Source organism: Hippocampus zosterae, chromosome 3 (genome assembly GCF_025434085.1).
Source record: "Hippocampus zosterae strain Florida chromosome 3, ASM2543408v3, whole genome shotgun sequence".
NCBI classification, from domain to species: domain Eukaryota; kingdom Metazoa; phylum Chordata; class Actinopteri; order Syngnathiformes; family Syngnathidae; genus Hippocampus; species Hippocampus zosterae.
Window position 1 is genome coordinate 6,396,191 of NC_067453.1, and position 14,953 is coordinate 6,411,143.

At 42.1% G+C, this 14,953-nt stretch overlaps 1 protein-coding gene across 6 annotated transcripts in view; it reads right to left on the reverse strand.

Annotated features, from left to right (window-relative positions):
- The window catches only part of ppfibp1b (PPFIA binding protein 1b), a 31,723-nt gene extending 16,835 nt beyond the window's left edge, over nucleotides 1–14,888 (reverse strand). For 3 of the 6 annotated variants that reach the window (XM_052060833.1, XM_052060835.1, XM_052060831.1), the window contains exons 1-12: nucleotides 14,724–14,888; nucleotides 6,800–6,882; nucleotides 5,927–6,132; nucleotides 5,229–5,318; nucleotides 5,037–5,150; nucleotides 4,757–4,888; nucleotides 4,042–4,134; nucleotides 2,966–3,058; nucleotides 1,992–2,109; nucleotides 1,792–1,824; nucleotides 271–332; nucleotides 88–172 (exon numbers count right to left, since the gene is read on the reverse strand). In XM_052060833.1, the coding sequence (XP_051916793.1) occupies nucleotides 88–172; nucleotides 271–332; nucleotides 1,792–1,824; nucleotides 1,992–2,109; nucleotides 2,966–3,058; nucleotides 4,042–4,134; nucleotides 4,757–4,888; nucleotides 5,037–5,150; nucleotides 5,229–5,318; nucleotides 5,927–6,132; nucleotides 6,800–6,863 (1,090 nt within the window). In that variant the 5' untranslated portion in view covers nucleotides 6,864–6,882; nucleotides 14,724–14,888. The remainder of the gene's footprint in view (nucleotides 1–87; nucleotides 173–270; nucleotides 333–1,791; nucleotides 1,825–1,991; nucleotides 2,110–2,965; nucleotides 3,059–4,041; nucleotides 4,135–4,756; nucleotides 4,889–5,036; nucleotides 5,151–5,228; nucleotides 5,319–5,926; nucleotides 6,133–6,799; nucleotides 6,883–14,723) is intronic. The other 3 variants (XM_052060834.1, XM_052060836.1, XM_052060837.1) reach the window with 3 other exon arrangements.
- Between the last annotated feature and the right edge of the window lie 65 nt (nucleotides 14,889–14,953).

Here is a 14,953-nt window from a genome sequence, read left to right on the forward strand (position 1 = left end):
TTAACCTGAATGTAAACACTTGCTTTAACACTGTTTCTTTATTTTTCAGACATTGCAATGAGTTATCAATTAAAAGTTATATCCCACCTTTTTTCCCTTGCACTGACATCACCATGTCCTGAACTTTCTTGTACCTCATCAATGACTGCTTCAATTCCTCAATCTTATGGTCCTGCAAACAACAGCTTGGTCAGTGAACACAAAGGATAAAGAGCATCATGTATTTTCCTTCAAGGCAAATGAAGGCGATTGATGGTAACAATTGTACACCTTCTGCTCATTGGCCTCCATCAAGGATTCAACTACTTTCTTCATTCGCTGTACTTCCACATCTAGTGAGTAACAACAGTCGTTATTAGACAGGTGAACGTTTCTGAATGGTATAATCGGATGGAACACAGAGGGCGCAATTATACAACTTCAAAATCGGCAGAAAAAAAAAACAACAGACCACAGTGATTTTGCGTTACTTTTTAAAGGTCCATTTTAGTACATAAAATATTTTTGGGATGTACCCAGGTATACTCCAGGTCAGGGGTAGCCAACCAGTCAGAGACTAAGCATATTTTTTACTGTGTTTTTGCAAAGAGCCACATCATACCCTTCCTCGCGTGCGAAAGCGCGCACACACACACACACAGACAGACACACACACACACGCACACATGCACGCGCACACACACACACGCACACACACACACACACACACACACGGGTGCCCACCCGTACACTTGCGCACATATGCACACGGGTGCCCACCCGTACACTTGCGCACATATGCACGCACGCCACTATTAGCAACAGTCGGAACAGGCCGAAAGCTAAAGACACAAACAGACAAATCTTTTTTTGTTTCCCATCCCTTGGTGTCAACTTGATGTCCTCGCGGCCGATTGCGATCGACGTATTGGGCACCCCTGTCTTCAAATCTGAGGTAATTCGCTGACTAACTTAGCGCTTAGTGCCGTTGTTTGCGCATAAGCGGAGATGTAGTCATCTGATTGGTTGCCCTCTATGTCAATCAAATAACGGGATTGATGACAGGCTGACGTAGTAGGTTCTGTGTATTTTAGAGCCTTTGTTTGAATGGCATCGCCACTGCCGAGGCGTTTTCGACTCTTGTCGTGTGAATGCCCGGGAGCCGCATTGACCCAAGGAAAAGAGCCGCATGTGGCTCGCGAGCCGCGGTTTGGCCACCACTGCTCTAGGTGTATCATTGGGCAGGTTATCATGTTAAAGACATTCAAAAATATGAAAACATAAGTCAATAAACAGATCAATTCCAATGTGTGTTTCATTCATGCGATTGAATGGGATCTGGACACATTCAAACAATGTCACACACAACTGAACACGACAGCAACATTGGTTAGCAGGAGACACACTGGTCACTGATGTGAGCAAGAAGTGTTTTGAGGAGTTACAGGGGAGGGGGGGGTCTTCAGGGCTACAGGGGTTGAGGCAGAGGCTATGAGTGAACAGACTGAAAGGTTGCAAACACATTTCATTCCTCATTCTTGTCAAAAACACAAAGCACACAGGCCTCGTTGCTTTACCAACTGAAATGTTAAAAACACACTGTGATGGACTTGGATGATGTTGGTTTTTATATCCTTATAAGCTGTGTAAAAACAACATTGTTTATCGGAGTTGTGATGTTCTCAGGGCACATATTAGCGCTCTGATGGGCAAATACAGTAATGGACAAGCAGAGTTCGCATGGCTCATGCTCGTTCATGCAAACAGAGGTCAGACGGGTGCAGTAATGAACAGAAGCACAAACCCTCTTACGTTTTTCTTTCAGCCTCTTTCTAAGAGTTTCATCTGGATGAGAGAGTAAAGAGGAACAAAATGGGGAAAACAAAACAGAGACTGTAGTCAGTCGTGACTTCTACTATCAAAAAGGGCCCCATTGCTTTGGCGATTCAACGACCTTGCAACCACTGTAAACGTCATGCATGCTCACATTCAGACTAAACCAGGTTTCCCACCTTTTTCTGTTGGATCCGCACTGTTTGAGGTCATGGCTTTGAAGCCTGACTCATCTTGTAGTCTGCCCTTCTCTCCGTCTTTGCCCTCTAGCTGCCTTCTCAGTATGACAAGCTCCTCCTGTCGACCGCAAGGCACATGTGATGACATATTCTTCTCAAAGACAGAGGATACCCGGCCTAACTTCAGACAACAAAGCACATCACAAAAAAGTTCACAGACGCTGACGTAGCTGACAGGCAAGCAAACCACACCTAGGGTGCGTCTCTCCATTCTAATTTGCGAACCTCTTCGCTCCTATATGCTTCGGCCCAGACCCGGTAGACATTTTGATGCCACACTACTATGAAGTATCACAACTGTCTTAACTGTAGTGAGGTTGAGGAGGCTCCACAGAGGTGCGATAACTGAATATTTTCTTTTAGGAATTCTTTTAGCTCTTTGCCAGTGATGTTTAAAAATAAACCAGCTGGATTCATGACACAGCGAGGCCAGAACATCTCATTACATCAAATATTTTGTTCTTGGGATGACTTATGCGATTTCTTGATGGAATCTCAGGGAGGATGAGTTTATGACCTCAGAGCAGCTTGCAAATAAGAAAAAGAGAGTCACCCCTGCTCTGAAGATAATGTGTGCGGAATGGGTGCAGTAAGCACCGAGTGGGCTTCGCTAAAAAAAGAAGAACAGCACACATCACAAACACAAATATTAGGAGTAGGAAACAAGCATGAGAAAAAATAAAGCACAGGAGGTTACGCCTGATTCTAGAATCTTCATTTGTAGCGGTACTGTCTGCACATTCGGTTAAAAAAAATCAAACAAAGCTTAAAAACGGTCTGCAAGGCAACGGAAACTGTTTGGCATCCTTAAAACAAAAAACAAAAACAAAAAAAACAAGGTGGAGCTGAAGGAAGGGAGAGGCCAAACCGATAATCATACAGCAGTCACAACAGTGATCCTGTGAAACGCCAACCTTCAGAGCTTGCAGTTTGTGCTCCTTCTTCTGTTTCTCATACTGCATCTGGCCCATTTTGATTTTCTGGCTAGAAAGCTTGGCCATTAAAGACTAGCAGTAGGGAGGAAGAACCAAGACAGTAAGAGAAAATGTGCAAGAAGGTAAAAGTTAAAGAGATGGACGATACAGACAGTGTATTGGGACGCACACCTCGGTTGGTAGCAAACAATCAGGTAGTGAACGAAAGCCTTTAGCTTCCCCTGAAGATTCATTCTTAATCTTACCAACACAAGACATTGAGACAATTATATTTGTCCAACTTTGTAGGAACAGTATGGGGAAGACCTAGCGTGGTCAAAGCCTACAAAGTAAGTCATGGGTTTGGTGTTTGCCGAACTTCATAGCCCTGCCCTCAAGCACAACAAATACCGCTCGGATGAATTGCAACTATCATGGCCCCCAGCGTCAAACATCATCGGCCTGATAAATGTTTTCCTGCATGAATTGACAAAAAGTCTTCCGAAAAGAAGTTGTTGTAACTGCATTGTCTATTTTCAGTCCCAGTACCTTTGTCCATATTAAAGACAGGCACTATCAAGCAATACATTGATTTCTGATCATTAAAAATGTTGTTGGCGTTTCGTGGATATATCAAAGATTTGCTGGAATAAGATTCTGCCATCTGTAGTAAATGAAAAAAGTTTTAAAAAGAGGAAATTATGTTTCAATGCCGAACCGTAAACAATGTAGCGTACTTATTTGAATTAATGATTGCATAATAGAACAATTAAAATAAGAACAAAACACTGCTGTTTGATGGTCTACACATCAACTGGCTTCCTCAAAGCAATGGCTTCTCTTTGCTGTGCGCCAATTCTTGCCATATGGAAACCCAAAGGTTACTTGTTAAGACTTAAATTTCAGTTCAGAATACAGTATATGAAATAAATAACAATTGTTTTTCATGAGGTTTTGTTGGACATTGACAGGATAGAATAGAGAAATGGTGGAGAATAATGTGCAAGCCAGCAAAAGTAAATTGGTAGTAATCTGTTATTACTAAAAATTATGTGAGCTTGATTTTAATAACCCACCTTTGTTGTTTTCAGTTTCTTTTCATACTGTTGCTTTTCACCCTCCAGCTCCGTTAATCTGTACCGGAGTTCATTATTCTCCAGGACTAAATCCTAAAAGAGGAAATACAAATGATTCTTTCAAAGACCGCAAATAACTAACGGTACATTGATCAGACACAAAAATGTGGATGCACATTTTCCAAACAGATGTTCATTTCCCAGAGCAATTGTCATTAAACTCAAAAAGGTTTAAATCACAGTGAGCAAATTCAATCCAATGAGTCATCCAATGGCACATGAATTAATGATATTGAATGGACAATTTCCAAAATGTATTTTTATAACTGCAACGGTGGCTTGGAGCTAGAAGAGTTAACTTCAGGAAGCAATTCTAATTGTGGAGACATGGCAAGGGTGATAAGTTTAATTTAATTCCTTCAGCAGTGTTTATTTATTGTTAATTTATTGACCACACTAAAATCAAGAGTTACCACATTCCTTGAGTGGGGAATGTTTGGATATTCCTGAGGTCAACATACAGTTGCTTTGAAACTCTCTAGAAGTGGCAGTTCCTCTATCAAGCAGGTGACAACATGAAGGAATGTCTATTTAGTGTGTGTGTGCGTGCGTTGTGGGGGTGGGTTTGGGTGTAAAAAAAGAAATTTATTCATTCAGTGACGGTAAAATACATGACGCAAAGTCTATTCCAGTCTGCAGCACGTGCCCTGCATACCTCACTGTCCCGAAATCGTTCATCAAAGTCGAGTCTATCTTTCTGTAAGGAATTCATTTTCAACTTGAGGTTCGACAATTCTGATACCAGCTCCAGCTTTTGGGTCTCAAGCGCAGTTCTGCACATAAATTCCTGCAATGAAAAATGAAGACCGATATGAGAAAACTCACAATGTCAGTATTGGCAAGCATTGCGGATTACCGGTACATGAAAATTGTTTGTGCAAACAAACGTCGAAAAAAAAAAAGAATATAATACTCGTGACTATCTGAAAGGTCACCTGTTGTAGCATCTCTTCAGTTGTGTTGAGCTTCTCCCTGTGTTCATCCAAACACAAATCGAGGTCCCGAATCTTTTCTCCCTGAGCGTCCACCTGATCCGTTAGCACACTGACCTACATGCAAGAGGACATCAGTCTCCTTCAAAAGTAATTTTGAAAGAGGATGTGTGTCTTGGTGTCACCTGGCCTTACCTGAAGCACCAGGGACTCCTTATCACTCTCAAGTCGGGTAAGTCGTTCCTGATAGTGGTCGCCCCCTCCCACAGAGAGCTGCCCGTTGGACTACAAGGGCAGAAGACAGCATGTAGTAGTCAAAGAATATAATCCTTTGCCCAACACAAACAAAACCGTACATGGCTGAAGGGAAGGCTCACATTGAGACTTCTGCATCGGGTGACTTGCAACATGACACAAACACTGAGGCATCTCGCTGGCAGAGGGCCACCCGTTTGCCAAACACAATTTAGGACACCAAGAATCAGCATTTTCTGTTCTTGTGACAAGAGACAACAGTTTGTGCATTTCTAAGGAGCGCCGCAAAAAGTTTCCACTGAGCAAAAAATTTGGTTGTCGCCTCTGTCAATGAATGTCTGCTTTTCTGGATGAAGCAATATTGGCAGCATGATGTGCAAACATGCAGAATCGAGCCAGATTTCAAAGCAACACAAACAGGCATGCATGTAAAATAAAATAGATTCCAATACAGCGTCGTCTACTGTGTGTCTTGAACAAGGGGTACAATAACACAAATGTAGCATTAAAATACTTCTAAAATGAACACATGACATCAAGCGGTACAAGAGCTTTTTTTTCTCTCTCTTTTTTTTTTTAACGGGAGTGAGGCTAAGCTACTGTCAAGAAAACTCTATGTCTGGTTTGGAGGCACTCACCAGGCGACCCTGGAGCCACTCGACAAGACTTTCAGCTGTGCAGTCAGGGATCTGGCAGCGAAGACTGTTCCGTCCATCATTGTCCAGCAGCTCCAGAATGCCTCGAAGTTCTTCCAAAAGGTGAATAGCCCGTAAGTTGCCCATGAAAGGAGAGCTGGGTGACTGACAGTCAAACAACCCGTTGGAATAGTCAAGAGCTTTGGATCCTAATGTAAAGAAGAAGAATAACAAAAATGTAAGAAGTGCTGGAATACAGTGAATAAGAGAAGAGCTTAAAACGAGCATTGGAAACGACAGGTAAGAAGCAGGGGAAACATTCTGCCGCTTGATTTAAAATCTGAGCTCTCTCTTGTACCAACAGCACATCAGCTCCTCACTAGGGTAATGATGCACAAATGGGAATGAAACTGTCTTCATCGTGAAGGGAAAGGGGCGATCTTCGAAAACGTCAAAGACTAAAACTAGACCACCATCAGTGATTTATTTTGAATCAATGACACCCTATGCTTTTGATAGCAAGTGAAGCTCAGTTCATCATGTACCTGTAGTAGAAACACCAAGAGCATTATGGAACCTATTTCTCTAACGCCACTGTTATGTTTTAATGCGGTCGTAATGTTAAATCAGTTGGGACTCGACCGGCCAACTCTTTGTTGAGTGACGCACAGTCTAAAGCTGAAAATGACCACATCAATTGTGAATTTGGCTGAAGAAATAAGCCACATGGTGCAAACACAATGAGAACTCAATTTATGTTTGATTTTTGCTTTCTTAGTCATTTCTCTGGAAAAAAAACTGAACCTCTGCAGCGGCTTGTATCCACACACTGCTTTTCTGATAAAGATACGATAGTGATTATGCACTGACACAAACCTGCTATAATGCCATCCATCTGCTCAAGTGCAGCTGCCAACATGTCGCTGGCATCCGCCATCATCTTCAGACGCTACAAAAAACTGGAAAAAGAAAATGGAATCATATGGAATGAAATACAAATTACTCATTGGTCCCATTGAGTGGCACTTTATGGTACAAGAATACTGAGTGTGTTTTGCCTGTCAAGCTCATATTTGTTTTGATCAAGTTCAGGTACATTTAGTTGTTGCGTGCTGACTGAGTTCAATAGGAACAACAACAGCAAGAGAAAGGATTCTATCTTGGTTGTAACATCATCACATAAGTGGGCATAAAATGAACTGTGATAAAGAAAAAAACAGTGAATGAAGCCCTTGAGAATATCAATTAAACCATTGGCCTAGAATTTTGTCTCAAAGATTTTCTAACCACACGACAGTAGATACTTTGTTTGCAAGGGAAGTCAAAATGCATTTTGCGGTGCCAGTCTTTAACGTCGGCCAGAACAGCATAGTGGATCCCTTTCTCCTGGTTAATCAAAAGGCTTCATGACCATGCGAGGACTGCTACACTTGCACAGGCACTCAGTGACACGTGCACACATTTTTCTCCTTAAAGGGAACGTTGCAGTCATTTAACCCTAAAGTGCAGTAAATAGAAACTTCACTTGTTTACCTACTAGTTTAGTTCAAGGAGACTTCATTTTTACCTTCTAAATGTCTGACAGGCACAAACCCTCTTTATTTAGACGCCTGCCTCACATCCTGGGAGTGGCCAACACTGGACACGTTTAAATTTGACGGAAACCACCCACAGCACTGTTATTTCAGCATTCCAGTGGGTACATTTTCCACTTCACGTAAACGAAGCATCCACTGAAACACGCGAAATGAGTGAGAGAGTTGAGAGAAGCGATGACCCGCTCAAAACAGCACAGTCACTACGTACTGAGTACCATGCTAAAATGATGGTGTTAATGATACAATTTTTGGTGTGTCAAAGGACTTTTATCTCCCTTTGTTCTGTTTCGTCAAACAAATTTCACATACCGTGCTGTGAAAAAGTTTGCAGCCTTCCTGATTTTTTTAAATTGCATATTCATCACACAAATGTTTCAAATCATCAAACCAATTTTAACGACTCAATAAATCATTTATTTATTTTTACTTTTGTCACTGTTTAAATTACGGTTATTTTAGTGTCCAATGTGGGTTGCTCTTTCATTAACATTGTGGTAACAACAAGGATGTCAATGTGTTAACATAGGTCTGCATAACCGGTGTGTATAACTAATACAGCAGGACAGCATGAAAATGAGGACAATAGAGGTGCAATGATTAAATAAAGATGTATTGTGTTGAAATGATTAATCGATGATCAAATTAATTGATAATTATGTTTATTAATTGATTAATTGTCGCATTTTGGCTTCTCAACAGCAAAGATTCTCAGATTTCTGTAGTCCTCCATAAAAGCAACCCTATCCCCCCAAAAACCACATGCAATCATCCTCATTTACTTTGCGAAACAATAATCAACATTTTTGCTTATTTTCTGACAGATCTTTCGGGCACAACCCGTAACTGAATCATAATTGATTTGTATTTGTGCATTTCCTGCCTTGCTAAATTGAAATATCCGGTTTTTGAATAAAGAGATGGAAATTATTTTGTCCATTAATCAGATTTAAAACAAAAAAAATCGACAGATTAATCGATGATTAAAATAATAATTAATCGCAGCCCTAGAGGAGAACAACCTTTTAACATACCAATCTATCCATCCATCCATCCATCCATCATCTACCGCTTATCCGGGGCTGGGTCGCGGGGGCAACAGCTTTAGCAGGGAAGCCCAGACTTCCCTCTCCCTAGCTACTTCTTCCAGCTCTCCCCGGGGGATCCCGAGTCGTTCCCAGGCAAGCTGGGTGACATAGTCTCTCCAGCGTGTCCTGGGTCTTCCTCGGGGTCTCCTCCCAGTGGGACATGACCGGAACACCTCACCGGGGAGGCGCTCAGTAGGCATCCGAATCAGATGCCCAAGCCACCTCATCTGGCTCCTCTCGATGTGGAGGAGAAGCGGCTCGACTCTGAGCCCATCCCGGATGACTGAGCTTCTCACCTTATCTCTAAGGGAGAGCCCGGACACCCTGCGGAGAAAACTAATTTCAGCCGCTTGTATCCGGGATCTCGTTCTTTCGGTCACGACCCATAGCTCGTGACCATAAGTGAGGGTTGGGACGTAGATCGACCCAACCTTTTGGCTCAGCTCCTTCTTCACCACGAGAGACCGATACAACGTCCGCATCACAGCAGACGCTGCACCGATCCGCCTGTCGATCTCCCGCTCCCTCCTACCCCCACTCGTGAACAAGACCCCAAGATACTTGAACTCCTCCACTTGGGGTAAGATCTCCTCCCCGACCCGGAGGGGGCACTCCACCCTTTTCCGACTGAGGACCATGGTTTCAGATTTGGAGGTGCTGATTTTCATCCCAACCGCTTCACACTCGGCTGCGAAACGCTCCAGTGAGAGTTGGAGAGCCCCGTTTGAAGGAGCCAACAGCACCACATCATCTGCAAAAAGCAGGGATGCAATACTGAGGCCCCCAAAACGGACCCCCTCACCATACAGTGTTTTTAGGCATAACAAGCCAAGAGAGACGGTAGCATATTTACACATGGCTTCAAGCATAAAATGCTTCCAATACAAGACCAGACATGCTGCTCAGATAAGTGTGAGCCATGCGGCTGTCACCACTAATCTTGTGTTAAGACGTGCGTGTACTCATCATCGTGTGTAGTGCAGGGACGTCGGCTCAAAGAAAGCTTAATTACAGGGAAGCCCAATTTGTCTTTAGATCCTGAAATAACTCCCCAGAACGTCAGTTCCATCATGACAAAAAGTTGCAACACAACTAGACTGCGAAGATGCAATTATGTCTTCACAAAATAAAATCTGATGCTTAAATACAATCCAGTGAGTAACTCTAAGGTCAAACACAATCCTTTCTGGGACACTGATATACTTATGGATGAATACTTATTATCATTATTAGTATTACCGTAATAATATTGAACAAGGGAGCACAGAGGAGGATAAGTTGTCTAACTAACCTGGCCTAAATGAAAATATATCCTTTTGTGCAACATATGTTTCAAAAGAGACATCCCGGAAAGTCCAACTATGCAAGTGTCATCTTCTGAAATAAAGTCCTACTGTCTGACCTTCTCAGGGTAGCTTCTAGAGCAGCTACAGCAGACACAAAGATAAATTATTGTTACTGCTCGCAGTGTATGCGGCGGTACGTAACACGTGATAAAAACACCTGCCCTCAAACACTGAGCCACAGTGTTTCCAAACAAACCCTGAGTCTTGCCCTGTGGTGAAAAAAAATCCATATAATTTATAGAGAAAAGACGAGAAGAAAGAAAGGCGGTGAGGGAGTAGACCATTACAATGGCTGTTCAAATCCATCAGCTCAGGTCCCTCCAGGCAGTGAGGAGAGACACTCAAGACAACGGCAATATTCCTGCTATCCAAGGGACAACAATCTGCTTTTCCTCAATCTGCGTGTGACCCAGTCTGCCTCTGTATTAAAGAGAAAAAATGGAGAAGAAAAGAAAAGAAAACAAAACAATAGCTTTAGGGCTTCTTGTCTGAGAAACTAATAGAAGCCATGCAACTCACTTTCACACTGAAAACAAGTAGCAGTTGTTGCACACAGACACTGGAAAAAAGTTTTGGGAAGAGAGGAATGTTCTGGTTTACTTTCTATTTTACTTTATGATGCTGGAAAAAAAACTATAGTTTTTTTTGCTCAAAGTATTTAACTTGTGACGTACTTAAGGGCCATGCTAGGCTATTTTAAAGCGACAGTTGTCCACTAATCTTTAAGCTGTTACTTTGATCCCTGCCACCTTGACTTCTGGCAAGATACAACGCCCTCATTTGCTCTTGATGGACACACTGCTTCATTGAGTAGCACAACGAAAAGTCATTTTGAGAAAACATAATGACTGACGATGCTGTATGCATCACCTTGGTGTTCATTAAACAGTACACGCTACGATTTTCTGCCATCACCTCACAAGTCAATGTCGCTGTCTTGCAGAAGGAAGTTAGATGCAAGCTGTGTACTTGTGGCAGCCGCTAACCAGCAGTCGCCTGCGCTGCGAATAACCTTGCTGCTATTTCCAACCTAAGCAAGCAGGCAGAGTACATCATCATTAATTTTACACAGCAAATCGCCAAATGACATGGTGAGCTAGAGGTGGATCGTAGAGGTGAATTTTAAAAAAGTAAAAGTGCAAGGCATCCATTTTATGTTAATCGGCTGGTAAAAGAAAGGAAATGGCTCCTTCTGTGATTCCGAATACCGTGTGATTAAATCTTCTAAAATGTCTCCCGACTGTGCATTTGCCAAACATCTTATAATGACCGGTTCTTTACTTTGGAGACTAGGATGCATTCCTTACATTTGAACCGAATGTATTCCATTTGACTTATTTCTGGAGCTATTTGACATTGTGTTTCATTATTCCACAGCTGCAACTGTTAGCACCATAAATCCTTGAGTGTATAAACAAAGATTTGAGTACAAGAAGACGTTAACAACCCCAAAATGAATCGATTAATAGAAATAAGTCCTTTTTAAGCACTGTCTTTTATTTAGTAATAAATGAGGAGGGGTAATAAACTCACAGATGAGTCTCATGCATCCTTTTCCATTGTGTGACCAAGTATTTGTTTGAGACTGAGAGGATTCACTATTCAAATAAAGCACAAGAAGGTAAAAATGTGTTGCCCTCTGACATGCTGTAAATGACGTCATGGGAAAACTATTGACGAGCACATGGCAACTAGCCAAAGAAACTAGCATGTTTGTCTTCACTCAAAGCTCATCAGTTCGCAAGCAGATGGACCGTAACACTCAACAACAGTCAGAGATGAGCTTCAAAGCCATTTGATCACAAAGAACTATTAAATTGTGAGAGTCACATCAAGCCAAAGCCAACGGACTAAAAACAACGTAGTAACCTACCAAAGTAAAACCGGTAACTGTGTTTAATAACCGTAATCAAAATTTCTGCTCAATCAGCCACATGGGCACTGGCAATCACCTCCGACTACATGATGCTCAAATGCAACACAGGACAAAAGAACTCCGCCAGTGTATTTTCTGCTTCGAAAATGAGTGCACTTCCAAAATACCAACCTAGTTTTCTTCCAGCACCACCATAATCCTTTGAGGAAAATGTATTGAAGGAAGAGTCACAAAATAACACAAAACCAGAGTTAATCCCTTGTTGCTGGCTGAAATTAGGTCTGCTGAGGTGCATAAACGGATTGCACCGTGTGATTAAATCATGTGGGATGATGGCTTAAATGCCGAAAATGTTTGTTTACTGTAAAGCATATTTTTCCAAAATTTGAATCAGATGTATTGCAGGAGGGAAACTTGTTAAAAAAAAACAAGAGTAGCAGCCCCCGAGGACCAGAATTTGAAAAAGTGTGAGCCCTACGAATGGCCATTTGAGCATATCTAGTTTGTTTTTGTTTTTTTAACGCGCAAAAACTTTCATGTGATGCATTCGTGTAATCAACTGCAAGAGAGAAGTGGGGGCGGCGGTCAGGGACCGAGTGTTACCCATCAACTGTAAGCTGTCGTCCGTGAGAGTATATGAGCGATGCTTCTTTTTAACATACTGTAGTTTATGTAGCACATAGCATAAAAGGTTCTGTTTTCTGACAAAAACTGTTCCATTTTAAGAACATTTCCAAGCTCCTCCCTTCACTGACTTTTGCTGATGCTGATAAACTAATGAACACATTTTCGTTTCCTTCAGGCTTGACTACCCCAACAGCTTGCTCATTGGTAAAAAAATTAATAAAAATCCAGACGGCCCGGTAGTCCAGTGGTTAGCATGTCGACTTCACAGTGCAGAGGTACCGGGTTCAATTCCAGCTTCGGCATCCCTGTATGGAGTTTGCATGTTCTCCTCGGGCATGCGTGGTTTTCTCCGGGTACTCCGGTTTCTTCCCACGTTCCAAAAACATGCATGGCAGGCTGATTGAACACACTAAATTGTCCCTAGGTGTGAGTGCGCATGGTTGTTCGTCTCTTTGTGCCCTGTGATTGGCTGGCAACTGGTTCAGACGGCTGGGATAGGCTCCAGCACCCCCCGCGACCCTAGTGAGGATTATGCGGTTCGGAAAATTAATGAATGAATGAATGAATAAAAATCCTTCAAAAACTTCAATTCATCCAGAACAGTTTCGCCAATATTTTCATGAAAATCCGCAAAAATGAACACATCATTCCTGCTCTTCAGATTATCCACTGGCTCCCCATCACCTCCAGAATCCACTACAAAATTGCACTCCTCACCCACCCCTGCATCCATGGCAACACACCAGTCGACCTCAAAGACCTCCTCACCTATCACACCACCAACCTTCTGCTTCAGCCCTGAACAAATCACTGTAGCACTTTTTGATATTTTGCCTCATTGAAAATTGATTTATAAATTAAATGTATATTTATTAATATTATTAATAATAATGATAATTATAATAACATAATACTGTATCAACAAGGAGCTGAATCAACCAATACATTTCCACTTCAATGCCCCCCCCCCCCCTCTCTCTCTCTCATGACCTGTTGATGACACTGACACTGCTCAGTGGCCCCTTCATTCTGAAGCTGTTGTTTGGAGGCTGGCAATGGCGAGGAATTGTTGATCTGTTGTGAGGTGTCAAAATATGAACCGCATGATGAAGGGGGACAGTTTGAATACCAACTGGAATCGAACCGAGAAATGTACTGGACTGGTCCATTCATGGACCCGTTGTGAATTTTGCTGTCAAGCTCCTTGCTAGAAACAAGTTGAGCAAAAAGTACTAAACCACATAATAGTTGCACATTCAAACGTTTAGAGGTCAATTTACGTAAGTTCACCAGAAGTTTCATCCGAAAGCCAAATATCTATAACCTATGTGTGAGTACTTTGTATACGCTATATGTAGTGAGGATAAGCGGCATAGAAAATAAATGCATGGCTACCCAACCACAGGGAAATTGTTACGTGATTCCTTCCAAATCTGCAAAATAAATAACTTATTAAAGGAAAGGCCTGAATAAATGTTTCCATGTGGTCATCACCTCCACTCCAGATGTGCTGTGGAGTTCAAACTAAATTAGAATCACTGGTTTGTTTGTTTGTTGATATTGGAGCAGCTCATTCTCAGATGATTGTTTTGTCCTGAGACGCATTTGAAAAGTGATCGTTTAAAAAGGTCAGCTGCAGGGTAATAACTGGAAGGACAGCTGATCAAATGTCACTGGTTTACAAAAACCGTCGAGAGCGCAAACTCTCTTTGTTTGCGAGAATACGTAAACACTTAAAGAAATCTCAGCAGTCTGCTTCTCTTCTCAAGCAAATGACTTGATATGTGCTTAAGAAGGTGGCTGGCAGAACCACACAAACAAGACCGCGGTGGCAGCATTTAAAACCACACACTACAATGTAATACATACTCACCGACATGATTCTTTGTGATCTCCATAACATAAGCAATGACTTTCAAATTGAATGTGTAACGTTATACACGGACAGTTAAAGGGACATTATGGCACAAACTGTGTAAATGTTAGCATCAATCAATCCATCCACGACTTTATGAAATCTAAAATGGATTCAATCAACTCTTTGTGTTGAGTTGAATCGCTAGGCACAACCATGGTCCCGTTATTACAATCGCAGCTTCGCAGACAGTAAAAAAAGAAATTCCCGTGGTGCAGCAATTTGGAAACGTGGACAAGAAACTCCGTTGTACGAGCCACGACAGCGAATTATTTCCACCAACGAAATGCGTAGATTTTTTTTAAGTTAAGTTGGATATCTTAAATCACGACCGAGAAGGCAAAGTCACTCACCCGGACAACGGAAAAAATATTTCACCGTTGACGTTAGTCTAAGAGTTTTACAAAATCCCCAAAGTGTCGAGTGACTCGTTCGTAAACTTTTTCGTAACCACCAGTGGAGCCGTGGGTCCACATCGCTACGCCATGATGTTCCCGTCACAAGACGACTGGAAACGGATGACGTCACAGCCGGAGAATCCCACCCTGTCGCCGCCTGGAGTCGTGCAACGTTCACGTAACAG